The sequence below is a fragment of the Anser cygnoides genome, chromosome 3 (assembly GCF_040182565.1).
Source record: "Anser cygnoides isolate HZ-2024a breed goose chromosome 3, Taihu_goose_T2T_genome, whole genome shotgun sequence".
NCBI classification, from domain to species: Eukaryota; Metazoa; Chordata; class Aves; order Anseriformes; family Anatidae; genus Anser; species Anser cygnoides.
In genome coordinates this window covers 29,847,331-29,868,421 of record NC_089875.1, presented here as the reverse complement: position 1 = coordinate 29,868,421, position 21,091 = coordinate 29,847,331, and the positions used below count along the sequence as shown (strand labels likewise).

The following is a 21,091-nucleotide window of genomic DNA, read 5'->3' as shown; positions in this document are numbered from 1 at the left end:
CAGGCGAGAAGAGCGCAGCATGGTGAGAAATATTTCTCATGGCTTAGTTTTCAATCGGAGCAGTTTCCTTCACCAAGTCACTGTGCACTCAGCAAGCCTGAGTGCCAGCCACAGAAAGAGGGAGGATGGCTCTGGTCATCCCATAAAGCCAGAGCCAACACTTAAACAGATCAGAGAACCAACTCCCCTGTGTTCTCAAATACTAAGGAAATTGTGAGAGAAACAAAATGCCCAGCACATGGCCAAACCTCGACTGGAGGAGCATAAAGCCTTCTAAACTCAATCTTCTCTCCCAAGACTGGTTTTGTACTGCTCTGCTCAGTCAAGATATGGGATCATGGATTCCTTCCCTGTGGCAATCAACTCTTTGATACCAGCCAAGACATAGCAATCTTCAGAGATAACTCGTAGACTAAAAGGAAAAACAGACCCACTGAACAACACTACGGAAAAGGACTGTTTCAGTAATGGCTGAAACTGAACATGCTTCCAAACAGCCATTTTGGGGGTGAGAAATGTACAACTCTGCTTTTCTTCATGGTTTCCACTCACACATTCAAATGTACCTGCAGCCCAGCTAGAGTTGGAATCGCACCGCAACAGCGGGGATAAGGTTATGACAATGCACGACCTGAGATCTCTATCAATGATTTGTGTTCTGAGAGATTACAGATTCTTATCCTGTGGCTTTACTTATAGTAATCAGTCAATTTTGACAGCTAATCTAAAGGTCCATAGATATTGTTGCTCAGAAGCTCAGCAGGTATTGCTGAGATCTGTTTTTAGATAACCCAACTATTTACCTACTTTAAAAAACACATACCAAAGGATGTGCTTTATCTCCTCACCAGTGGGTTTAAGCCAAAGGTGAACGAAGTGCAATTCACAGGCCCAGAAGTTAAACTCAAAACCAGCCTCGTTTTTCAGATGGGACACTGACCACATCCCAGCCCGTACACAACCACAATGTGCATTATTTATCAAGATGGCACACATAAACAAGGGCAATTTTTCAATTAAGCTTTATTTCAAGCCTAAGGGACAAATATTACCATCACATGACTATAATATCACCAGCACGCATACCTACCCTGGTAGCACTTCAGCCTGAAACCTCCTCAACTATAAACATTTGAAGGAGTCACGCTGAAGCTTGTTGACAAATCCGGAATTTTACGATCTAATGCTGCGTTGCAATGTGGGCAATACCCACTGAAATTTGTGGAGCCTGTGGTTAAAATCTCTGGCACTTCACCAGGCTCAGACACGTATCCCACAACATTTTATCTTGTCGCACTGGCACATACACTGACAGGTTCACACAAGGGGCCTTTGTGGATAGAAACAATGAGAGAGGCGCGCACAGAACAGGAAAATGGGTGGTGACCACCAAGAACTGGAAAAAAGCCTCTTTCAAAGGAAGGTCTTTGAAAACATTCATTACACCCCACCCAGCTATTTTCACTACAATATTTCAGTACATAAAAAACAACACAGGGAAAACAAACAGCCCACCCTTCAATATGCTGTAGGCTCTTCAGCCCCTGAAAAAAAGGTCAGCAAGCCATAATGCTGCAGAAATCTTCACCAAGCAGAGTTGTGTAAGAGGTCTGCAAGCATCCACTGTAACCTTCCCCCCACCAGCAGTCTCACATGTCTCCAGTCTCTCTATATAAGCAGAGTCAATTAGATATCTTTATTTTCAGAGTAAAGCCATCAAAATTTCAAACTGCATTGGCTGGTAAAGAAATGACAGCGAGCATTTACAGAGAACATAAAGTAAATATATTGTGACAACTCAAAAAATTGTTAGAGAAGTGAATGGCCTTCCACAATGCATTCCAGTTGTGCGTTTTGCCTTGCATTTGCTAATTTTACCAATTAGGGCAGTAGTTAGAACTAATAAAATATTTAAGATAGAACGGCTGCAAGTCAGAAAAGGAGCAATAAAACCAATACATAATGAAATAGGCCTCTGAAATCAGCACATCCTCAAAGGCTAGAGGCCAGCTTTCAACGTAAGGAGGCCAGGCTTTCACAGAGGCTTGTCTCCACTGCAGACGGTGAGGTTACCAGAAAAGCAAAGATCGCACAGGTGAGACACTCCCAGCCTTGAGAACACAAAATGATGTCCTTCTCCTAAGGTTTTGGGCTGCTCTGTGATGATGCCCTCCACGGTGCTCTAACAACCACATTCAAAGCAATCATCAACATTACTTTGCCTGTTAATAAGCTGTGTCTTGTCCTTCCCTAAGTGTCAAATCCTTTAAACGCCTCTGTTAATAAAGTTAAGAAAACAGCTCTTGCAATAAAAATCTTTATGGAATGATGTTGACTCTCTTTTTCCCTTTTGGACCTATATCATTTTAATATGTGATCAGTTACAATGCAATTTAATGGTTTCTCCATCTCCCTCTCTTGGTCATTGCAGACATCCACAATAAGACGGATGTCCAGAGACCCAGAAAGATTAAACAGCCACTTCTTTGGCAAAGAGGGAATAATAATTCTTCAGAACAACAATACCGATGTTTCTAAATTTTGATTATTCCATGTAACGCAGTTTCCTCGACTTCCTGAAACAACTATCCAGTGTAAATCCTCAGAGCCAGGCTGCATTTTTTTGCCCTTTGGGGTGCAAGTTTTGTCTGTACAAACATCCTGGGACAAACCTCATTCTTACTCCCTGCTTTCTTTCCAGGGGGCTGTTACTTTACACAGTGGCTCTTTAATTGTCTGTCTCTTCTTAAGTAAGCCATCAGGTAAACTGAAATAGCGACAACTTCACATGGTGTGATTTCGATCTCCCATTGGTATTTAGGTCTGTCACTAGTTTAAACTGATAAAATAAAAGATTAGTGGCTTGATTTTGGTCTCCTCTTTCTACACAGGAAAATGAGTCACCTACCAAAGGTTGAGATTGTTTCACCTATCTGGCCAGAAAAGCAGTAGTCACTTCAGCAGGGTTAGGCAATTCTTCTAGACTTACAGCTAAATCACAAACTGGAGCCATGTACTTCAGGGGGATCAGTGCCCCCTGCGCACACACCTCTTCACAGCTCCCCTGTAATCACCTCCTGTCTGGCTCATTAAGACAACTGCAGTGTTATACTGGGAAGAATCAACTGGTGATCACGCCAGCATTTTCTGCTGCTCTGTTCCCAGTGTGCAGACACGACGTTCCTCTGCTCCAGCCTCAGGTCAAGTGCTTTGGGCTAACACGCGCTGCAACGCTGTGCTCCTACTGCCAGGGCAGCCAGACTCGCTCCCTGGTGCTATCACCCTCTCCCTGCGTGGCTGCACCTGAGGTGAGCTTAACCAACGTATGTGTCATCTAAAGAAAGTAGCACCAGTCACAGAGAAGCTATTTATCCGAACAAAACCCTCGTCATTTCTTAGCAAAGCCTTTCCTTCAGCCGCTGGCAGTGCCATGGTGAGTGCTCTCATGGCTACCTGCCTTGCAGGATACGGCAGAAGTGAGGGCGACTGTCGAAACTCCGGTACTTGAGGAGGAAACACTTGTGGCCTCTCCATGCTCAACTGCAGAATTTCAAGTATTTTAAAAATTAAGGCTTGGTTCTGTCAGGAAATGGCCGCCAGCTCTTCTGATGCGTAGCCCTGAATAATTAATTGCTCGCTACACAAAGACTTTCAAAGGGAACTGATAGTAATAAGGGCAGTCTGCAGTTGTATTACAAACCGTGAATAACCGGATGTAGCTGTTCTCTTTCAGCATTTCTTGCTTTATCTGGGTTTCTTTTCCCACTACTAACTACTAACTCTTTAAACTTCTGTGTATCTAGAACCAAAGGGTAGCTGCTCTAGACAAATGTAAAAGATGATAATGAATGAATGGAGGCCACAAAGCTGGGGAGCATTCAGAGTGCATAGGCATATTCACAATGCCAGATTTCTCCATTTTTTTTTAATTTTTATTTCTTTAACTTCAGAACTAATAAATAAATCAGTATTTTGCCATTATCCCTGCTGAAGCTTTTATTTCCCAAATTTAAGCAAACAGGGCACGTGCACATATACCGGGCCTAATTCTCATCTTCATCACCATCCCGTCACCCCAGAAGGACAGGAGGGGGGAGTCTAAGAACAGTAATAAATTATAGTTATGACAACGGTATGAGGTTGATAAAACTCATTTTTTTTCCAGAAAATAGTCTACTTTTTTGTTTAATTTATTATAATTAACAGTCATCATCTTACTATTAAAGCCCCTTGCATTCTCTTAACAAAAGGCACACTACAATCATCCCGATTGGACATACATCAGAACTTCGCCTTTCAGTTGTGCCTAAGTCAGCACCAGCAGGGCAATGAAACAAGCACAGGAAGAATAACCACCCTCTCTGCTCATGTAAATCAGCATGACTCCATGGGCTTAGCAGTGACGCTCCAGTTCGCATCTGTCAGGGCGTGGTACCTCGATATTTCATTATTCTGATTCTAACTGTAAGGCAGCCAGGTTTCTGACAAGACAGCCCAAGATACACATGCTGAAATGCATACAACTGTATCAGTACATGCATGAGGGCTCACAAGGATTACAGAAAACAGATGGTAATTCCCAAGACGAGGGTGAAGGTGCCCTCGGCCTTTTTGAGCTGACAGTCTCAATAATTACCAGCACCATTTTGGAAACATACCTTGTCTCTGCTTAGAGCAGTTCTTGGAAAACGCAACTTTTTTTCTTCTTGTTCTTTTCTAAATTAAATAACTTTATCAACTAAACTGAATGGCTGTTCCAAGAATGACTGCTTTCTCAGGAGAAGCAGAAAGGAAAAAAAAATGGGGGGGGCAGGGAGAGAAGCTGCACTCACTGCCAAACCCAATGGTTTTGTCATTAGAAAACACAACTGGGATGGTACACAGGCCAAAGATGAGGTATGCTGAGAAACAATTGTACAACAAGCCTACTGAAAATGCTAGTGCAAAAGAATGATGAGGCAGGCACAGAGTGAGCAGGATGTACCTGTGTGGGTACAAGCTGAATCCAGAAAGGCAACGTAGCTCGTATTAGTGTATCCTCTCGAGTTGCATTTGTATGCCAGTGTAGTTAACTATGTTTGTACAAAACATGCTGCCATGGCCAAGAGCAGTTATAAAAGGATTTTTATCCCTTCACAGACAGAAAAAAAAGATAAAGTGCTTTCATATACAGTACAGAACATGAATAAATATTTAAATCTTCTACTGGAACAACCAGTGTGAAATGCATTTAAGATTAAGAAATCTTTACAATGCAATGCGTATGGTAAACAACATCAATAATTAGTTTTAAAGAGCAAGGCATGCCACACCATTGTATGCGATTGCAAGATGATTTAGTATAGTTTTTTGTAAATAGTGCATTTATGAAATAACAAACCACAGAGAAACACAGATTATGTACATCGTTTTACTCCCATTTTTTTTCATGTTATTCACCATTGTACACAACAACCACCAACATCAAAAATTCCTCTAGTTCTTATTATCATTCCTTCATACATGTAATGGACTGCCACCAATTTCTGCTGACCTTCCCACTAGTCTCTCAAAGAAAACTTGAAAACATTTGGAATAAATCTCCAAGGACTGTAGAAGAACAAGTCATTAACAGCATAAACCCACATTGGTTGAGCATTTCAATGACAACTTCTTCACCTTAGAGGGTCCAATATCTCAGATCACCACCTAAGGATCAAATAGGTGATTTTTATGAACAGTACTAAATAAAGCTTTATTATCTACCAATAAATGTTTATCATAGCTGAGAAGAGGTTGTTTAGCCTTATCTTACAAAAGTTGGAAAAAGCTGTCTGTGTTGGAAAGCACAGTGACTACAGTTTATCCACAGTGTGACAAGAAACAGGAAAGTCCACTTATCTACTGTATTTTCAATAAAGCTTCAAATCAGAGTGGAGGTAGGGTGCAGGCCCACACCTGTGCAGATGCAGGGATTTTATTCATTATGACTATAGCGTGTTTTATATAAATCCTGCATGAAGACATGTTTCCCCAAAGCTCTGGCTTACTAACAGCTCTGGGAGAAGGACGAATGACAGTGCCAAACCTCACCAGTCCAGAGAGGATGAATGCCAACAACTTGCTTAACCTGTACATCAGAGGTTACAGGATTCACTTGAATTAATACAATTTGAACCTGAGCATTTCTTTAAAAGAACAACCCAGTCAATTTAAGCAACTTTCAGGGCTGGAGAACCAACCCGCTCTAACATTTAGTATGTTGTTCTACTGGTCAGTCACCTTCACTGTCAAAATATTTGCACAGATTTTATTTTTCCTGCATAAGAATTAATTCTCACTGCCTATTTTTATAGGTCTGAAGTTATTTAGGGCATATAGGCGTGCCAGCCCGATACCACTTGACTTTCAGCCTCTGTTTTATATTCTCAAAAAAATCTTCTAACTAGCAGGTCTTGCATCACTGATATGTTCTGTGCAAAAACACTGTGCAAATTCAAAACAAACATTCAAAATGAGAAAACTTCAGGCAGTAAAGAATGCAGAATTACAAACTGGAGTCTGGCCAGAAGGGAGAGGAAAGACAGGGAAACAAGCAAGATAAGCTGCAGGGTTTGAGGCGAGAAAAATAAATAAACAGCCCACAACTCCCAGAAAATAGCATTTGCACCTACCCTGGTGAATGCTCCTCCTGCATTACATATGTACCCACCACAGCAAATTTTTATTTAGGTGCTTTTGGAATTACACCGTTCACTAGTACTCACCATCACACAACTTTGCGTGTCATGAACATTTCTACAGACAACTTGTGACTGTAAAAATCTATGGGTAGATAGAGGTAGTGCCAGTAAGCCTGCTGCTGCCTTATGACATCTCCCCTGTGCTTGCATGGGAAGAACTGAATTGCCAAGGAGCATACTCTCTGGTTTAGGGTTGACTCAGGACAACTCTGCACAGCCAGCCTCCAAACATGTCTTTCTCATGTATTTTGGGATCTACTGCTACTTAAATCATCATCTTGAAATATTAAGCACTGCACCACCCCATTTTAGCATTAAAAACAAAACAGCAACAAAACAACTGGGAAAATCACCCTCGACATGTGGTTCAGGATGTTGCAAGCCTGCCCCATCGGACTCCAATCCAGAGCACACTTCCAGTATTCACGCTTATCCCCAAAACAAACAAGGAACCTAAACATGGTAGGGATCAGCAAAAAAATAAATAATAAAAAAAAATAATCATAAATTCCATCCAAGCGATGGTATTTGCGGTGTTACGAGGGAAGAGGACATAGCAGGGACCCAGCAGAGTCCAGGACGAAGAACTAGCCTGCAGTGCTGCAAAGGCAAAGTTTCCCCTCCGCAAGTGCCCCTGCGGGGGATCACACCTGTCCCTGGGACCTAGTCTCACCTCACTACGTTAACGGGGAGTGGAGTTATCCATCGGTAAGAGGCTAGAGCACACCTCTTCAAAATAGGTTTTGTTTTCTGTTTTCTTGTCTTGTGCCAATGCCAATAAACACAAAATACTTTGCTTTCAGCTTTGCCTCTGACATGTCATGCTCCTTATATCAGAGCAGCTGCTAGAAGAAGACAGTCACTGTTCGGCATGGCCAGGACCATCCAAGTTTCTGCATTGATTCTGTTACTTGGCTGCCAAGAGAGAAGCATAAAGATTTAGAAAATAAAGTAGATAGAAACAACAAACTGGGGGGAACTTCAAACAACACAAGAGGTCTGCATGGAAAAAATAACTATTTCTACAAGTCCATTACAAAAAGCAATGAAAATTTCATGCTATTTTATAGTCCAAGAAAGAATGAATGTTTAGCTAACTTATGGTACAGTATTTTCAGTGACTCAAAAATATATTATTATAGGGGAAAAAAAGCTTATATAAAAAAAAATCACTGACAAATTCACTATATATTTATATTAATATATAAAAGTATTGAGGAGTATTTGAAATCAATACCTCTCTAAGTAAAGCATGAAGGGTCACTAACAGAGTTTCATTAAATGTTTTCTACCATAAAGAGGCCTGAAGCATGGAGAGAACTGGAAACCAGATTTTTATCAAACCATCTCTGGCGGAAGTAGATAACACAATTCAGAAAATGGGAGAAAGATTTGGGAGTGCCGTCAGCAGACTTAGGGAGAGGAAGGGGAAAGGAGACAACCAAAAAAAATCCCATGGGTGCAGAAAGACTTCAAGGGCATGGAAAATATTTTTAAGTGCAGACCTAGAATTAGATAGAGAGAGAAGTGGAAGAACTTTTCACCCTAAGTGTCTTGCTTCACACAGCGTGAAAGGTGCAAGTGTGGCTGAAATACAGGAACATCTGGACTCTGTTAAGTCCCAGTTATGCAAGCAGTGATCACCTTAATTAACCAGGTTTTGAGAACAGTCAGAAGGACAAAGATAAATTCTGTTAGCACTTCTAAGATCAAAAGGGTCCAGTCAGCCCAGTAGCTTCATCAGCCTGATGTATCAAGACTTAGTAAATCAGAAATGGTCTAAAGAAGGAGCCACATCTCATCCCCACAAGAAGAAAAGTTACTGGATAAAAACTTTTAGAAATGATAAAAATATACCCTCTATTCAGTAGTACCTTCACATAAACATATAAGACTACAGCCATGCAGACACAACTTTACATCAGGATGTATTTTCTACTCACACAGGTATTTCCCTCCTCCCTATGCTGCTGCCCACCAAGTTGCTCTTTCCTCACCCATACAAATCTCCCAAGACTGCTCAGTAAGCCTCATGCTAGCACTTGCACCTTCGAGACCACTCTGCCCTGCTCAGAAAGCTACATGCTCTCCTAAGGACAACTCTCCCTTCCAGTAGCGACAATTTCATTTACTGGAAAGCCTTTGACACTGTTTTTCCTACCTCTGGCCTCAACAAACTTCTGTCAGTCCAAACAGCTCTGGTCTTGCATGCTTTACCCTCTGGTCTGGCTGCTCACCTAAATTCCCTTAAAATAGCAAATTTTCTAGCATAACTGTAACACAACTCAGCAGGCCTGGAGGTGCTGAGCACTTTGCAACCTCCTCCCAAAGACGAATGGGACGTACAAGAGTTTAGGCTGAGACCAGCCAGTCTCAGGACTCAGTTCTGCAGTAGTGTGCATCTCCCCATGCATTTTACACTGACTTTTCAGCAAAGAGACCATTTTCCTAAAGCTCTCCCTGTTTCAATGCTGCTGTTTTCAGTGCTTTTGTGGTCTATTCTCCCCTGTTTTCCTATGTCATGAGGGAATAGGGGACTATTTTCTGCAGTGACATAGCTTTGTCCAACAACCATTCATAACTACAAGACGACAAATACGTACGTAGATAAGACCAACAGTGGAGCTAGTCCTGTTTCTGCTTGTGCACTGGAGTTCGTTCACCTTCAGGCCTTTGTTTCTAAACGAACATCAATTTTGCTGCTCCATTTTGTTCTCTGATGTGTTTGTTAGCCAGCACTTGAACATAGTGCCCGTGTGTAAGACTGCTTTGCTATCCAGCTATGGTGATATAGCTTTGATGTTACTCAAAGTTTTACTTCACTGAAGTTGTGTTTAACACACTGCGAAAAGCATCAGCTTGTGCCTCACATCCTGCCTGCCTGTTAACAGCCAGCTATTCGGAACAGAAGAACTGCTACTGGCAAGCAGACCTCTGCCATCATGGTTTCAGGTTGAACAAAATCTTCATAATTTTGTTTCATATCAGTAAAGTAAGATTTAGGTTTTCTTCCATTCTGGTATTGTGATTATTCTATTACATTGATATCTAATTATTATGCCACAAAAGCATCTCTGAAGGCCACTACGCGAAATACAGCTGGCGTTCATCTATCTGAACTGTATTACAAAATAAGAACCTAATGATCTATACTGACATATTAACATATTTTAACAGAACACTTTTTTTTTTCCTAAACACTTTGAAGCTGCAGAGGGAATACAAGAAAAACACAAAACAGGCATAATATAGAAGCAAAGCTGGAAGAAGTATAACATTATACTTATAACAGTAGTATTCAGCCACAATAAATAGTAAAGCAGTTTAGAATAACACAGACCCATATTTGTCAGATAAAAGTACTTCATAAAGAAGTTCTTACGTGTGATATTTTCTCCTACGTTACTCATGGAAATCCAGACATTCTTGCACAGGAAAACATTAGAATAGTAGCTTTGTACCTCATACAAGCCTGCACCTATGAGAAGTTGTCTGACCAGCAGCAGCAGAACTGTGTGCTGCAGCCGATACCCTGCACAGACACACAGATGGTAAGAGTTTCCCTAACTTCCAAGGTGCCCTTGTCTTATTTTTTGGGGCAGGTAAAGTGAGTTCCTATGCTTTCACAGACTGCCTGGCCCAGCAAGGCCCCAGCTGAGCAAGGCCCCTGGCTTCCCGAGGACTGCAGGCAGTGCAGCGATAGAGCAAAATAGCAATTGGCAGCAGTAGCTGCAGAAGGAGCACTGGAGAAAGGGCAGGTTTTTTGAAGGATGGTCAGAGGCAAGCCATTCAGGAATGTGACAGTGTAACTGTCCTTGACATTTTCAAACTGGCAAGCACTGTACAGCAGTATCCAGGCCGCAAACACAGAATACTTTTAGGTACTGCAATTAGAGTTTAGCAGTTGTTCCCTATGTAGCCATGCATAACTGAATGTCTTTAAATAAATACTTCGACAGACTACAAATGTAACAATCAGCATGTCCTCAAGAAATCGATCCTCTTCTAAAAATTCCGTGGCTAATATTTTACCCTGGACACTGGCTTTCCGTCATAAAAGTAGTTTGAATTCCAACCATTTAAAAAAATGACTCAACTTCAACTGAGATAAGGCTGGTTTAAAAGTAAATTATAAGATTTAAGAATACGTGAATATTTATGTTTCTTTAAACTCACACATTGGAATCACAAAATACACACAAAACCACCAGGCTCAGCAGTCTGTGCACCTGCCTTCCCATTTCTGAGTTATGTGAGTGACTGGGACATGGCTTCAAACTTATTTCTATCTTAGAGTCAAAAAATTTAAAAACAACAACAACAAAAAACATCAGACAGACAGAAAAGGGAAGTATGAGCCTTACCTACACATGGCTCTAAGACCTAAGGCGTTCACAACCTTAGTTCATAATTCACAGCCTCACATAATTCAGGATAAGTTTACAAGAGATACCAGCGCTGCAATGAGATAAACCACTTTTTCAGTATTCATCATTAGCAGATACATTCCTAAAGTTAGGGTGGATAAAATTATACTGATACAGCACTTCAAAGCACTATAAACATGTTTGGACTTGGCAATATTGTTGTAAAGAAAAAGATTATATGTTTGTATATATATATATATATATATGCACACACACAGTATTATTATATTTAATAGTTACCCCCCCCCCCCCCCCCCCCCAAGATGCCCTTGCTGGGATTTAGTATACCCATAATTTTAAAGGCGCTTGCCAGCATGGGAAGGAGGAGAAGACAACAAAAAACAGAGGACAAAAGTAGGTTAGAAGCACTAGCAAACATTATCCATTTAAACTGCTAATGGCAAGCTCTGTTGTTATATTTTTATCATTGCTTTTCTGCAAATTGCTTTTATCAGTGATAATTTAGCTTTTATTTCATTATCTAGCACAGCAGACAAAAGGAAAACAGATTTGTTTTACAGCAGCTCCAGCACTTGCTCTGTCCATTAACATTGACAGATGAAGGTAAATTAAAGCTCTTAGACCATGTTTTCAGCATGCATGGTAATGAAACTTCTGTACCTAACAAATACATGTTTCTAAAGGAGAACAGAGTGCATGCTAATGATTTTATTTTCTCCACACAGTGAATAGAACCTTTCGTATTTTAGAGAAAATGGCATAGCACATTCTCACATTTTTCTCTGTTCTGCTTCCAAATACATCTAAATGAAAACAGGGAGAATCAATGTCTTAAACAAGGACATTACTGCATCTCAGACAGCTGAACAGTGAAATAGCACTTTCCTTCCTTCCAGTTTTCTCAAGACCACAAAACCACAGAGTTGTGTTTGATTAAATTATTATATATGCATACAGAACCCTTGAAGGATGTTATGTTGTTCCAATGCTGTTCTTTATCCTCTTTTTTTTTAGGCATGTTTTAAGCTATTCTATTTACCACAACAGAGGTAGACAGATTGCTTTATAACTTTCATCTAAAATAATAAACTTATTTATAGAAGCTAATGTAAGTTCACAGCTGTTCTGGGCAAACGTTGGCCTTTCCATTTAAGTGATAGTATAATGGCTTTGATTGCAAACAGTTTTGCAAGAAAACCAACAAAATATTATCAACACCTCTAAAAATGCAACTAATATTTCATTAGTAATAGCCATTCTCCTAAGCAATAAAGTCAATTATTTTCTTCCATGAAATATCCTTTCACCTTAACCTGACAAAAAAGCCTCATTAGCAAAACAGAATTTCTCAAGTCTGTGAACTTGCAGCCAGATGTTTTGACTTTTGTTGAAGACCACCTAGGCTAATATTTCAAGAAAAGAATAATAATAAGTTCTTAATTCTAGATATTTGGGATAGTTTTAACTTGTGACGTACAAACCATGTAAAAAGATTCTCAAAGGCAATAGATGTCATTACAGTTTGTTCACTTTGAAATTGCCACCACAATCCAAACGTAAACACTTATTAACATATAATGCAAAATTAAAAGCTAGTGACAAAGTATTTCAAAGAAAATAATATTCTATATTGTAAAAGCAAAATTAGAATTCTGCTACCATAATTTCTTTAATGACTATTCAGTTGTGTGACAAATTACCCACTGATACTTGTCAAACTCCATTTCATTTTCTAATAAAAACTTTATTTTTCCTAGAATACATTTTTTAGTCTGAGATAAATTTAGTTTATTTTTATGTCCCTTCAGCAATTATTACATGACCAATTACAAACAAATTTTACTGCTGGGGCAAGGCACCCTGATGAAAATAGATTAATATTAAAGAGCATGGAAATTTGGAAGAGTAAAAAAAAAAAAAAAGAAAACTTCTTGGACTTCCACCAAGGCAGTTTCAAAGCGCAAACATGAATATAATTTAATCATTTCCTTACAAGCAGGCTTGGGTACAGGGCTCCCAAAGCAATGATAAAAATGAAGTCACAGAGCATGTGTTTTAAGAGGACCTTTACTGAGCAGGGGGAGGAGGAAGAACATGTTACTTGAATATTTTTAACCAGCTTTCCACAGATGGGTCTAAATCCAGCTCTTACGATTCTTCCCTGTCATAACCCACTACAGAGGTCAAAGGTTGAAGCTTTCCCAGAGGTTCACTGTGCATAACAAACACTAAGAATTCCCCATATTTAGTTTACATATAACAGCCCAAGTGCTGTGGCCATTTACATCCCATACAGTCCCATTAGTATTGAACAGGGCATAAATAAAGGCAGTCAAAGGCACGAGATCCTCCACATTTTCATTTTGCTTTGTTACTCATGCTTGTAAAAAGTTAATGCTTCTTATGCTCTTTAAAACACACTATGAGAGGATGACGGTAACACAAGTTTCATCATAAGCAGTGTATTTCTTTCTAATGTATTAAAACCATTAGTGATCAATTATTAAGCATTACAAAGATACTTGGGAGTGCTCAGATTTTCTTGTTTTCATTAGAAGTCCAATGAATAATTTGTGACAATGAGCTCTCCAAGCTGGACCGAAGGAGTAGGATCATACCCTATGGCTAACCTGGAGAAATCCTGGAGACATGTGGTCTGGGGGAGCTTGGACACTGCCAAAGATGAAATCTTTGGCTCTTATGCCAGGCTTCTGACCTGCGTGCTATTCCAGATCTATCATTTATCTTAAAACCAACAGCAAGGACGGACATTGGTAGGACGGGGAGGGCTGTTGAATAAGTACGCTAAACTGTCTAGGAAATTGTCATTCCAACTGCAGTTAGGACTGCTCATTCTAAAACTCTTTCCAATCAACCAATAAAGCCATTTTTTTTTTCCTTGAACTTTCTAAAACACTTCAAGAAATGTAAGAGCCAATATACACTGGGGATTGTTCCAAAAGAAGCTACCAGAATGATCACAGCAGGAAAGAAACACTGCAGTGTTTCAAAAGACGTTGTCATCATCAACAAACTCAGTTTAAGGAGAATTTTCTGCCCCAAGCTGTTCGTACAGCACTGGAGAAGAACAAAGGGACCTTAACGATGCTGTTGCACATATGACACAGCCCAAACCATCACCGGGTAAGAGTCAAAGGACTGCTCCAGCTGCTCCTTCTCCAGCCATCCACCGCCCGCTGCTTTTGCTGGGACACGCGGGCTGCGTGAGCAGGTGCTGCAGAAGCCGTAGACAAACACTTGAAGGTTAACATCTTCACAAGACGATGTGAATGAGAATTTAGCTTTTGTTGTTTTTGTGAATATGGCAGGTACCTGTAAACCAATCCTCTTCACACTCAGTCGATCTTTGACATTATTGTGCCCTACAAATATCCAGAACTTGTTTGGCACATGATGATGTTCCAAAAACAAGAACAGCATTGTAATTATGGTTTTGCTTTGTATATAAGTAGTGGTAACCACAAAATATATTTCAGGCTATTTGCTGCATATGCAATTCTATCTAGCATATAAACATCCCTCTCTCAAACAGAACCCCACATTAGCTACCCTGATGCCCCCCAAGCTTTCTGCAGTGCTCATTACCATTTCCTCTCCTCACCGCTCCCTGCCTACAGCAGCGCTCTCAAGCCTGTCTGTGCAACATCTTACAAGTCTCCATCACAGGTTTTACACTTTCCAGGTACAACAGATGCATAAAATAGACTCTGCATTTGCACATGCTAAATGCCCTCTGTTCCTCATTGAAGTCATCCTACAGGAAGCAAATGCAAATTACTGCCTTCCATATATAAGGCACAGTCCCAGGGACCTTGTTATTAAGTCATTAACCTTCACCTTTCATTTTACCTGTTTCCAGTATTCAAATTCTGCTTGAAACAGACTATGCTACTATTTCCATATGCTGTAATTTATTACCAAGTAATTCACTTCATTCATTTAACAGTAACAAACAACTGAGAGCACCAACTTTTAAGCAACAAGAAGAGTTTAATGATTATTGCAAAAGTTAACAACAGGATCCCCATAATCCTTGCAAAAATCTGTTTGCTCATGACTCTTATTCAAACCTTAAAGAAGAGTTTCAAATGCTATTTCTCTGCCTTCCAAGGCTATAACTCTGCACCCTAATGATGCTCCAGTTTATCAGGAGATTATGCTAGCCATGGCTAGTATCTTATCTAAGTAATCCCCCAGCGTTAGACCAAGGCTAAAGTTGTGCTAAGGGTATGTAAAATGCGCTTTGCTGAGGAAAAAGAAAACAACATACCATTTGGAGAAAAGGAGCAATAACTGCTAAGGAATAATTATGGTTGCTAGTAGCAAATGTTTATTTTCCTGCAAAACAAAGCAAAGCAGAAGCAACAAACATACTTACTTCATAACAGCCCTTATTAATCATCAGATTGAAAGTTGATTACACACATATTAATAACAGACACACAGTGATGAGAATGTCTGCTTAAAAAACGTATATGGCCGCTGAAATCAGCAGGAGAGATTTTTGCAGAGAATTTAGATAGAGTGAAAGTAAAGCTCGTTTGCCTGTTTAGGTGATTTGTATCCCTGCTTCTTCAATCCTTTCTGCCCTCCTGGGGTATCCTCATCTGTAGAGGAATGCAGAGGAATAGCCCTGGGGGGGCAGGTGAGGGGTAGATCTAGCCCAGCATCCTCCCATCTGACCATTTCAATCAGTGGACACCCAAAAACTGGCACAGAAAGCAGAGTAGTGCTTCCCCAAAACCTCCACCTGTCCATTGTGGGGATGGAATACTGTCCCCAAGATGTTTGGTTCAGTCAAACCTCTAGTGGCTACAGATGCTTTTGATGACTAGCATATAGCTAATCCTCAGCAAAAACCTTTCAAATTACACGCAGTGGTAGGCCAGCCTGGCACTCACAGCTGAAACTGCTCATGCTACTGTCCTGCCAGCCCTGCCATGCACCATGCACCGTACAGCAGCCGCATCAGGAGAGACCCATGCTGGGGAAGAGGGCTCTGCAGAAAGGCCAAGCCTCAATGAGCACTAGGATCAGGAAAAGGAAAGCGTACCTCTTGTCCTCTGCAACACTCACAGTGCAGAGCACTACGCTTTTCTTTGCCTTTGTTTCAACAATGTCCCTCATTAAAGGAAACAGAAATTTCCTTATTAAAGGAAACAGAAATTTCCTTATTTTTGCTGTTTAGAGAAACTTAAGTGTACAAAATTTGTAAGATGTCATTGTTTTTCTGGGACTTTTTTGCTGACATTTCAAAAGGTGCATTTTCATAACTTGATTCCAGACCTCCTGCATGATTCCTTAATGCTTTTAAAAACACAAACAAAAACCAATGCACCACAAGCAACAGTAATGTTTACTATTCACTTCTGCTTGATTTGGCAGATCTGACAACCAGAGAGCTTTTCAGATCTCTATTTTTTGTAGTATAACTAAGACTAGACTTCCTCACCATAGCATGCACTGGTTTTCACTGTTAATTTTACAGTTCCTTCACTTCACTTTTTCAAACCACATCCATTTAAGCTTTTCAAGCATACTTAGACACACAAATGTACTAATTGTCGCTATTAAGACCTGTCCTCTATGGGGCTAAGTACTCTGCGTTACTCCTTCAGAAAGTAGAAGTTGTTCCAAAACTCCTGAGGTCTTAAGGAGACTGGATTTTATGGCATACAAGAAAATTGTCGTTACACACCTACAGCATTCCTTCATGTGCACAGATCACTAATTACAGCATACAAGTTATAACACTGCATGAGACATGGCGTACTCTGCAGTGGCATCACAAGTTTGGCTTTCTTTGGGGATGGACTACAGCCTACAGGCAAGTTTCATAAAGAAATTTAAAATTATAATATGAAAATTTAAAAATATATATATAAAATATACATATATATACATATTTATCATCAACTCTCTCTCCACTGCAATACACACGAGGAGTATCTAAACAAAGTCACAAGTATTTCTCTGCATGATACATACGAAGAGGTTTACAAATGTCGCCTACTTTGTCAGCTGCAGAATGCAGTTCACAAAAAATGCTCTAATAGTCTTTGACACCACAAGCACAACCTCATTTCTAATGTTTCCAGTTAGTCTGAACACAGCCTCTTCCTTAGATAAGAAGGTTAGTCTTGCTCCTGCAGAAGTTAAGCCTGAGGAGCAAGGAGCGAGATCTTTGGCTTCACAAACCGACAGACATTCAGGACTGAAAACATCCAGCGTTAAGCAAGCTGCTCCCTTCTCCCTTTATCTGTGAGCACAGGCATTTTGAAAGCGCGTATCTGCCCTGATACATCCTTCAAAGGCGAGCAGTATCTCCCCACACCAAAAGGCGAGTGACGGAGGCTGCTACCCCCCAAAGATAGCTATCGCTCCCCTCCTGTGGTGAGACGCGTGTGGACTCGCGATCACTGTCCTCAACCCCAGCCTGCTCTGAGCTCGACATATAGACATGTACTCAGCCATGCAAGTGACACAGGGTGTTCCCCCGCTCCGAAAGTAGATTACTGTGCAGGGCTACATGCTTGTTTACTTGACTGAGATCCATATTTAGACATGTGTACAAGTGCACAACCCTGAGCTGTTTATTCAGATGAAACCCCGCTGAATGCAGTGGGCATTTGTCTGCGGATGCAGCTGAGGAGTAAACCCTTAAACGCTGTGCAGTGATCACTTGCACCTTTCTAAATCATCAAAGAAAAAGAAAGGCAAAGAAAAGAAAATAAAAGGAGGGAGAGCATCACTGTGTGACTGTGGGCCTCTCAGACATTCAGCCACATTTTAACTCAAGAGAGCATTTATGGTGCTCTAGCACTGCCGTTCAGATCTAAAGCTCATGTAAAAATTGAGGCTTGTAATTCTTTACTGTGGTTGCACTGATCTGTTTTGAAGGAGAGCTTCTGAAACTCTTTATTCTGTGGCCCTGTGACTTGATAAGCCATTTTTTCTGAAATCTTTTAAAACTGTTCAGATGTTTTGCACAGTAGGCACAAATATTTTTTGAAAGACAGGCTGCTGTGTACTAAAATTCATCTCTAACTACTTCCATTTAGAGGGGAAATCTTTATTGGCTGTGGCATGTGTTCTACAGTTGGCTACGCTATGATCAGCCCAATATCTTTTCTAATTCTTACACTTCTTCCGTAATCTTAGAGCCAATCCAGCATTGGTCTACTTGTACAACGTGATTTCTATTTGAATGGCTTATCCAGGACCCCAAAACCATCAGTGAGAAGCTAGCTTTGTACTGGCACATAGTGGCTTCCCCATCACCTGAAAAAAAACAAAACAAAACAAAAAAAACTCAGATGAACCTGGTTTATTAGGCAGCCATCTTCCAAAAATGTGGTATATTTAGACAATCCTCCCAGAAATGGTGGTATTCACAATACTTTAAAATGGTCTGCTAGTTGTCAGTAGTATTGACATTATGTTACTTGGAGAGTTCTCCAACTGCCCTATCAGCTAGACTATCATAAAGTCGTTAAAATTCGGATCCTAAGAATACAAAGTAATAAACCGCTCTTAACTGACCAGAAAAGCGACCTCATAATACACATTAACTGATAACGAATATTTTCCATTAAATTAATCAGATTAATAAACAGTGTTGCAAGAAGTCATGTGTAGGCAGCATGAACTTTTGCATGTCAAAGTTACTATGGCAACTGGATAACCTGGATTTGTGGAAGAGATGACAGTATGAGCTGATTTAAACAAAGTCTCACATAGCTGGGATGACTAAGCCACTTCAAATGTTTTCCCTAAAATGATTCTTCTGTTTCTTCACAGCAGATAACATTTAACTGAAAGACCATACGAGATCTGAGAACTGTAATGCACAAATCAGGAAAGTCTATTGAGGAAATTTACAAGTGTACTGAAACAACTATTTTGTAATCTTTACTCTTCAGCTTTTCAAACTTATGCCAGGAATGGGGTTGCCAAAGAACAGGATTAACAGCTTGAAAGCTGCATTTAGAAAGGGGACTGTTGAAGGTGTCATGTCAGACAGCTGTCTTTTTGAAAATGAGTTCCGGACAAAGCTCTGTAATTACATGCAGTGCTGTATGTGTAAATACACGTGAAAACAAGTATTAAAAAAATTATTGGTATAAACGCAGTTTAAACTGCTATAAAAATCACTTCTAAAACATATATAAAAATAATCCAGGCTAAAAAGCAGTAAACTTTGAAATACGCATTAATTTTGCATTACTTTATTAACACAGACAACTGCAGAAACAACTTGTGCAGAAGCGTTGCAAATCAGCAGAATTCGAAGACTTTTTTCTTCAATACCTTAGTTTTGCTATCTTTGTCTCAAAATTAGTACTCAAGATACCTGGAGCACATTTGCAAGGCACATGTGAGGACTCCTAACTGAGTGACGACTAGCCATAATGAGAATTGCATACTGCTCTGGAAACGTGCTCGTTCATTGATAACGCTGCCTGCGGCATTGTCTCCCCTTTGTTAATCGACGTCTCTATCTGTCACAGAAATCAGAGTAACAGCGGCACATGTTTCAAAGGTGTACTCAGCCCGACGTTTTGTCCGGCACTTGTCTCGTCACGAGGTCGAGGCAGGCAGCCTCACTTCTCCCGGCCGTGGCCGCATGGCTGCACGCCCACGCCGTGCTCCCGGCTCCCCGTGGAAGGACGTTTCCGCCAGCGTCACCGCTGGGATGGCTCCCGCAGCCGAGGCTACTCGCCCGCACGTTTGCAGGGCTGGCCTTTTAAAAGTCAGCCGTCTGACGGGGCAGTGACCAGATCAAGTCGCAGTTATACAAGGAGCAAGGAAATATTATGCAAGACCACAGGAAGTCAGAGGAGACAGTATTCTGGGCAGGCCTGGCAAGGAGTCTGTGTGAACTCCAGCTAACAAGCAAAGCTCGGTCGTTGGCGCCAAATTCAGCAGAGAACATTCCCAGTGCTGCAAAGGATAACACTCCCCATGTTTTTGCCAGTGGGCTGCGGTCCAGGACGCCATGTACCTGATGAGATGCAGATAAACCCAGGTCTTATTTTTCGCCAAGTCTTCATTTATTTTTAAAATTTGGAGCATATTTTTGTCCGACATTTGTTAGAAGTGGCAAATGGTTTGTTTTCATGGCTTTGCTAATAGACCGCTTGTTCTTACGCTCCCTATAATTTCAACTACAATAAGTGACCTACAAAGAAAACGTGTGGCAGAAGCCTCATTTTTTCCATGCGTTTTGCCCATCTCCACCTCAAGATACTCTGCGAATAGGATGTGTGAAGGTCCTGGATTCCTCTTCCCTTGGCATTTCGGAATGACTGCTGCAAGTGGAGTTGGCGCAAATAAAATGACACCCACCTCTCGCTCAATGGCGCTATTTTAATCTGCTTTCATGCATAAAGTTGGTGGTGGGTTTTTTGTTTGTTTCTTTTTTCATTTTCAAGAACTATTTTATCCAGGTCTTACTTGAAGAAGACATCAATTCAAGTGCAGCAAAGTTTGTCTCCAAATGGCTGAAAAAGGTGGCCTCCGTCTGGCATCATCATCTACAAACACTTGAGCATGGAGAAGTTTCATGCTTCGTTCAAGGACCCACCTTAAAAACATCAATGGTTTGAGGTGGAAATCCATTTTGAGATTCACACACATGCCCCCAAATAAGAAGTGCAGCATGTAAAGTATTACACAACACAAAACAATTACCAATTGTGATGAGTGTAGACAAAGCATTCTCAAGAGAATCTATTTTATGTTTGTAATCAACCTCCTAAAAAACAATAGGGCTCTCCTTCCAGCAAACACACAATACAAACAAAAACCAAACAGTCCTACTGCCTTGATAGGGGGAAAAGATTCTGAGAAGTATAATAGATCTTCAGTTGATATGGACTGCCAACAGCAATGAAATGATTTGAAGTTTCCCTTATTACCATCACTTACGGGAACAACAAACACACTTTTAATAAGAGA

The 21,091-nt window shown here is 40.5% G+C and overlaps 1 protein-coding gene across 3 annotated transcripts in view; it reads right to left on the bottom strand.

Annotated features, from left to right (window-relative positions):
• EPAS1 (endothelial PAS domain protein 1) overlaps positions 1 to 21,091 on the bottom strand; it is an 84,884-nt gene that overhangs the window by 44,504 nt on the left and 19,289 nt on the right. The window contains exon 1 of one of the 3 annotated variants that reach the window (XM_013171107.3): positions 11,087 to 11,109. The exons of the other annotated variants lie outside the window; for them this stretch is intronic. Within the exon in view, the coding sequence (XP_013026561.3) occupies positions 11,087 to 11,094 (8 nt within the window). The 5' untranslated portion in view covers positions 11,095 to 11,109. Of the gene's footprint in view, positions 1 to 11,086; positions 11,110 to 21,091 lie in introns of those variants that run through there. 3 annotated transcript variants of the gene reach the window in all.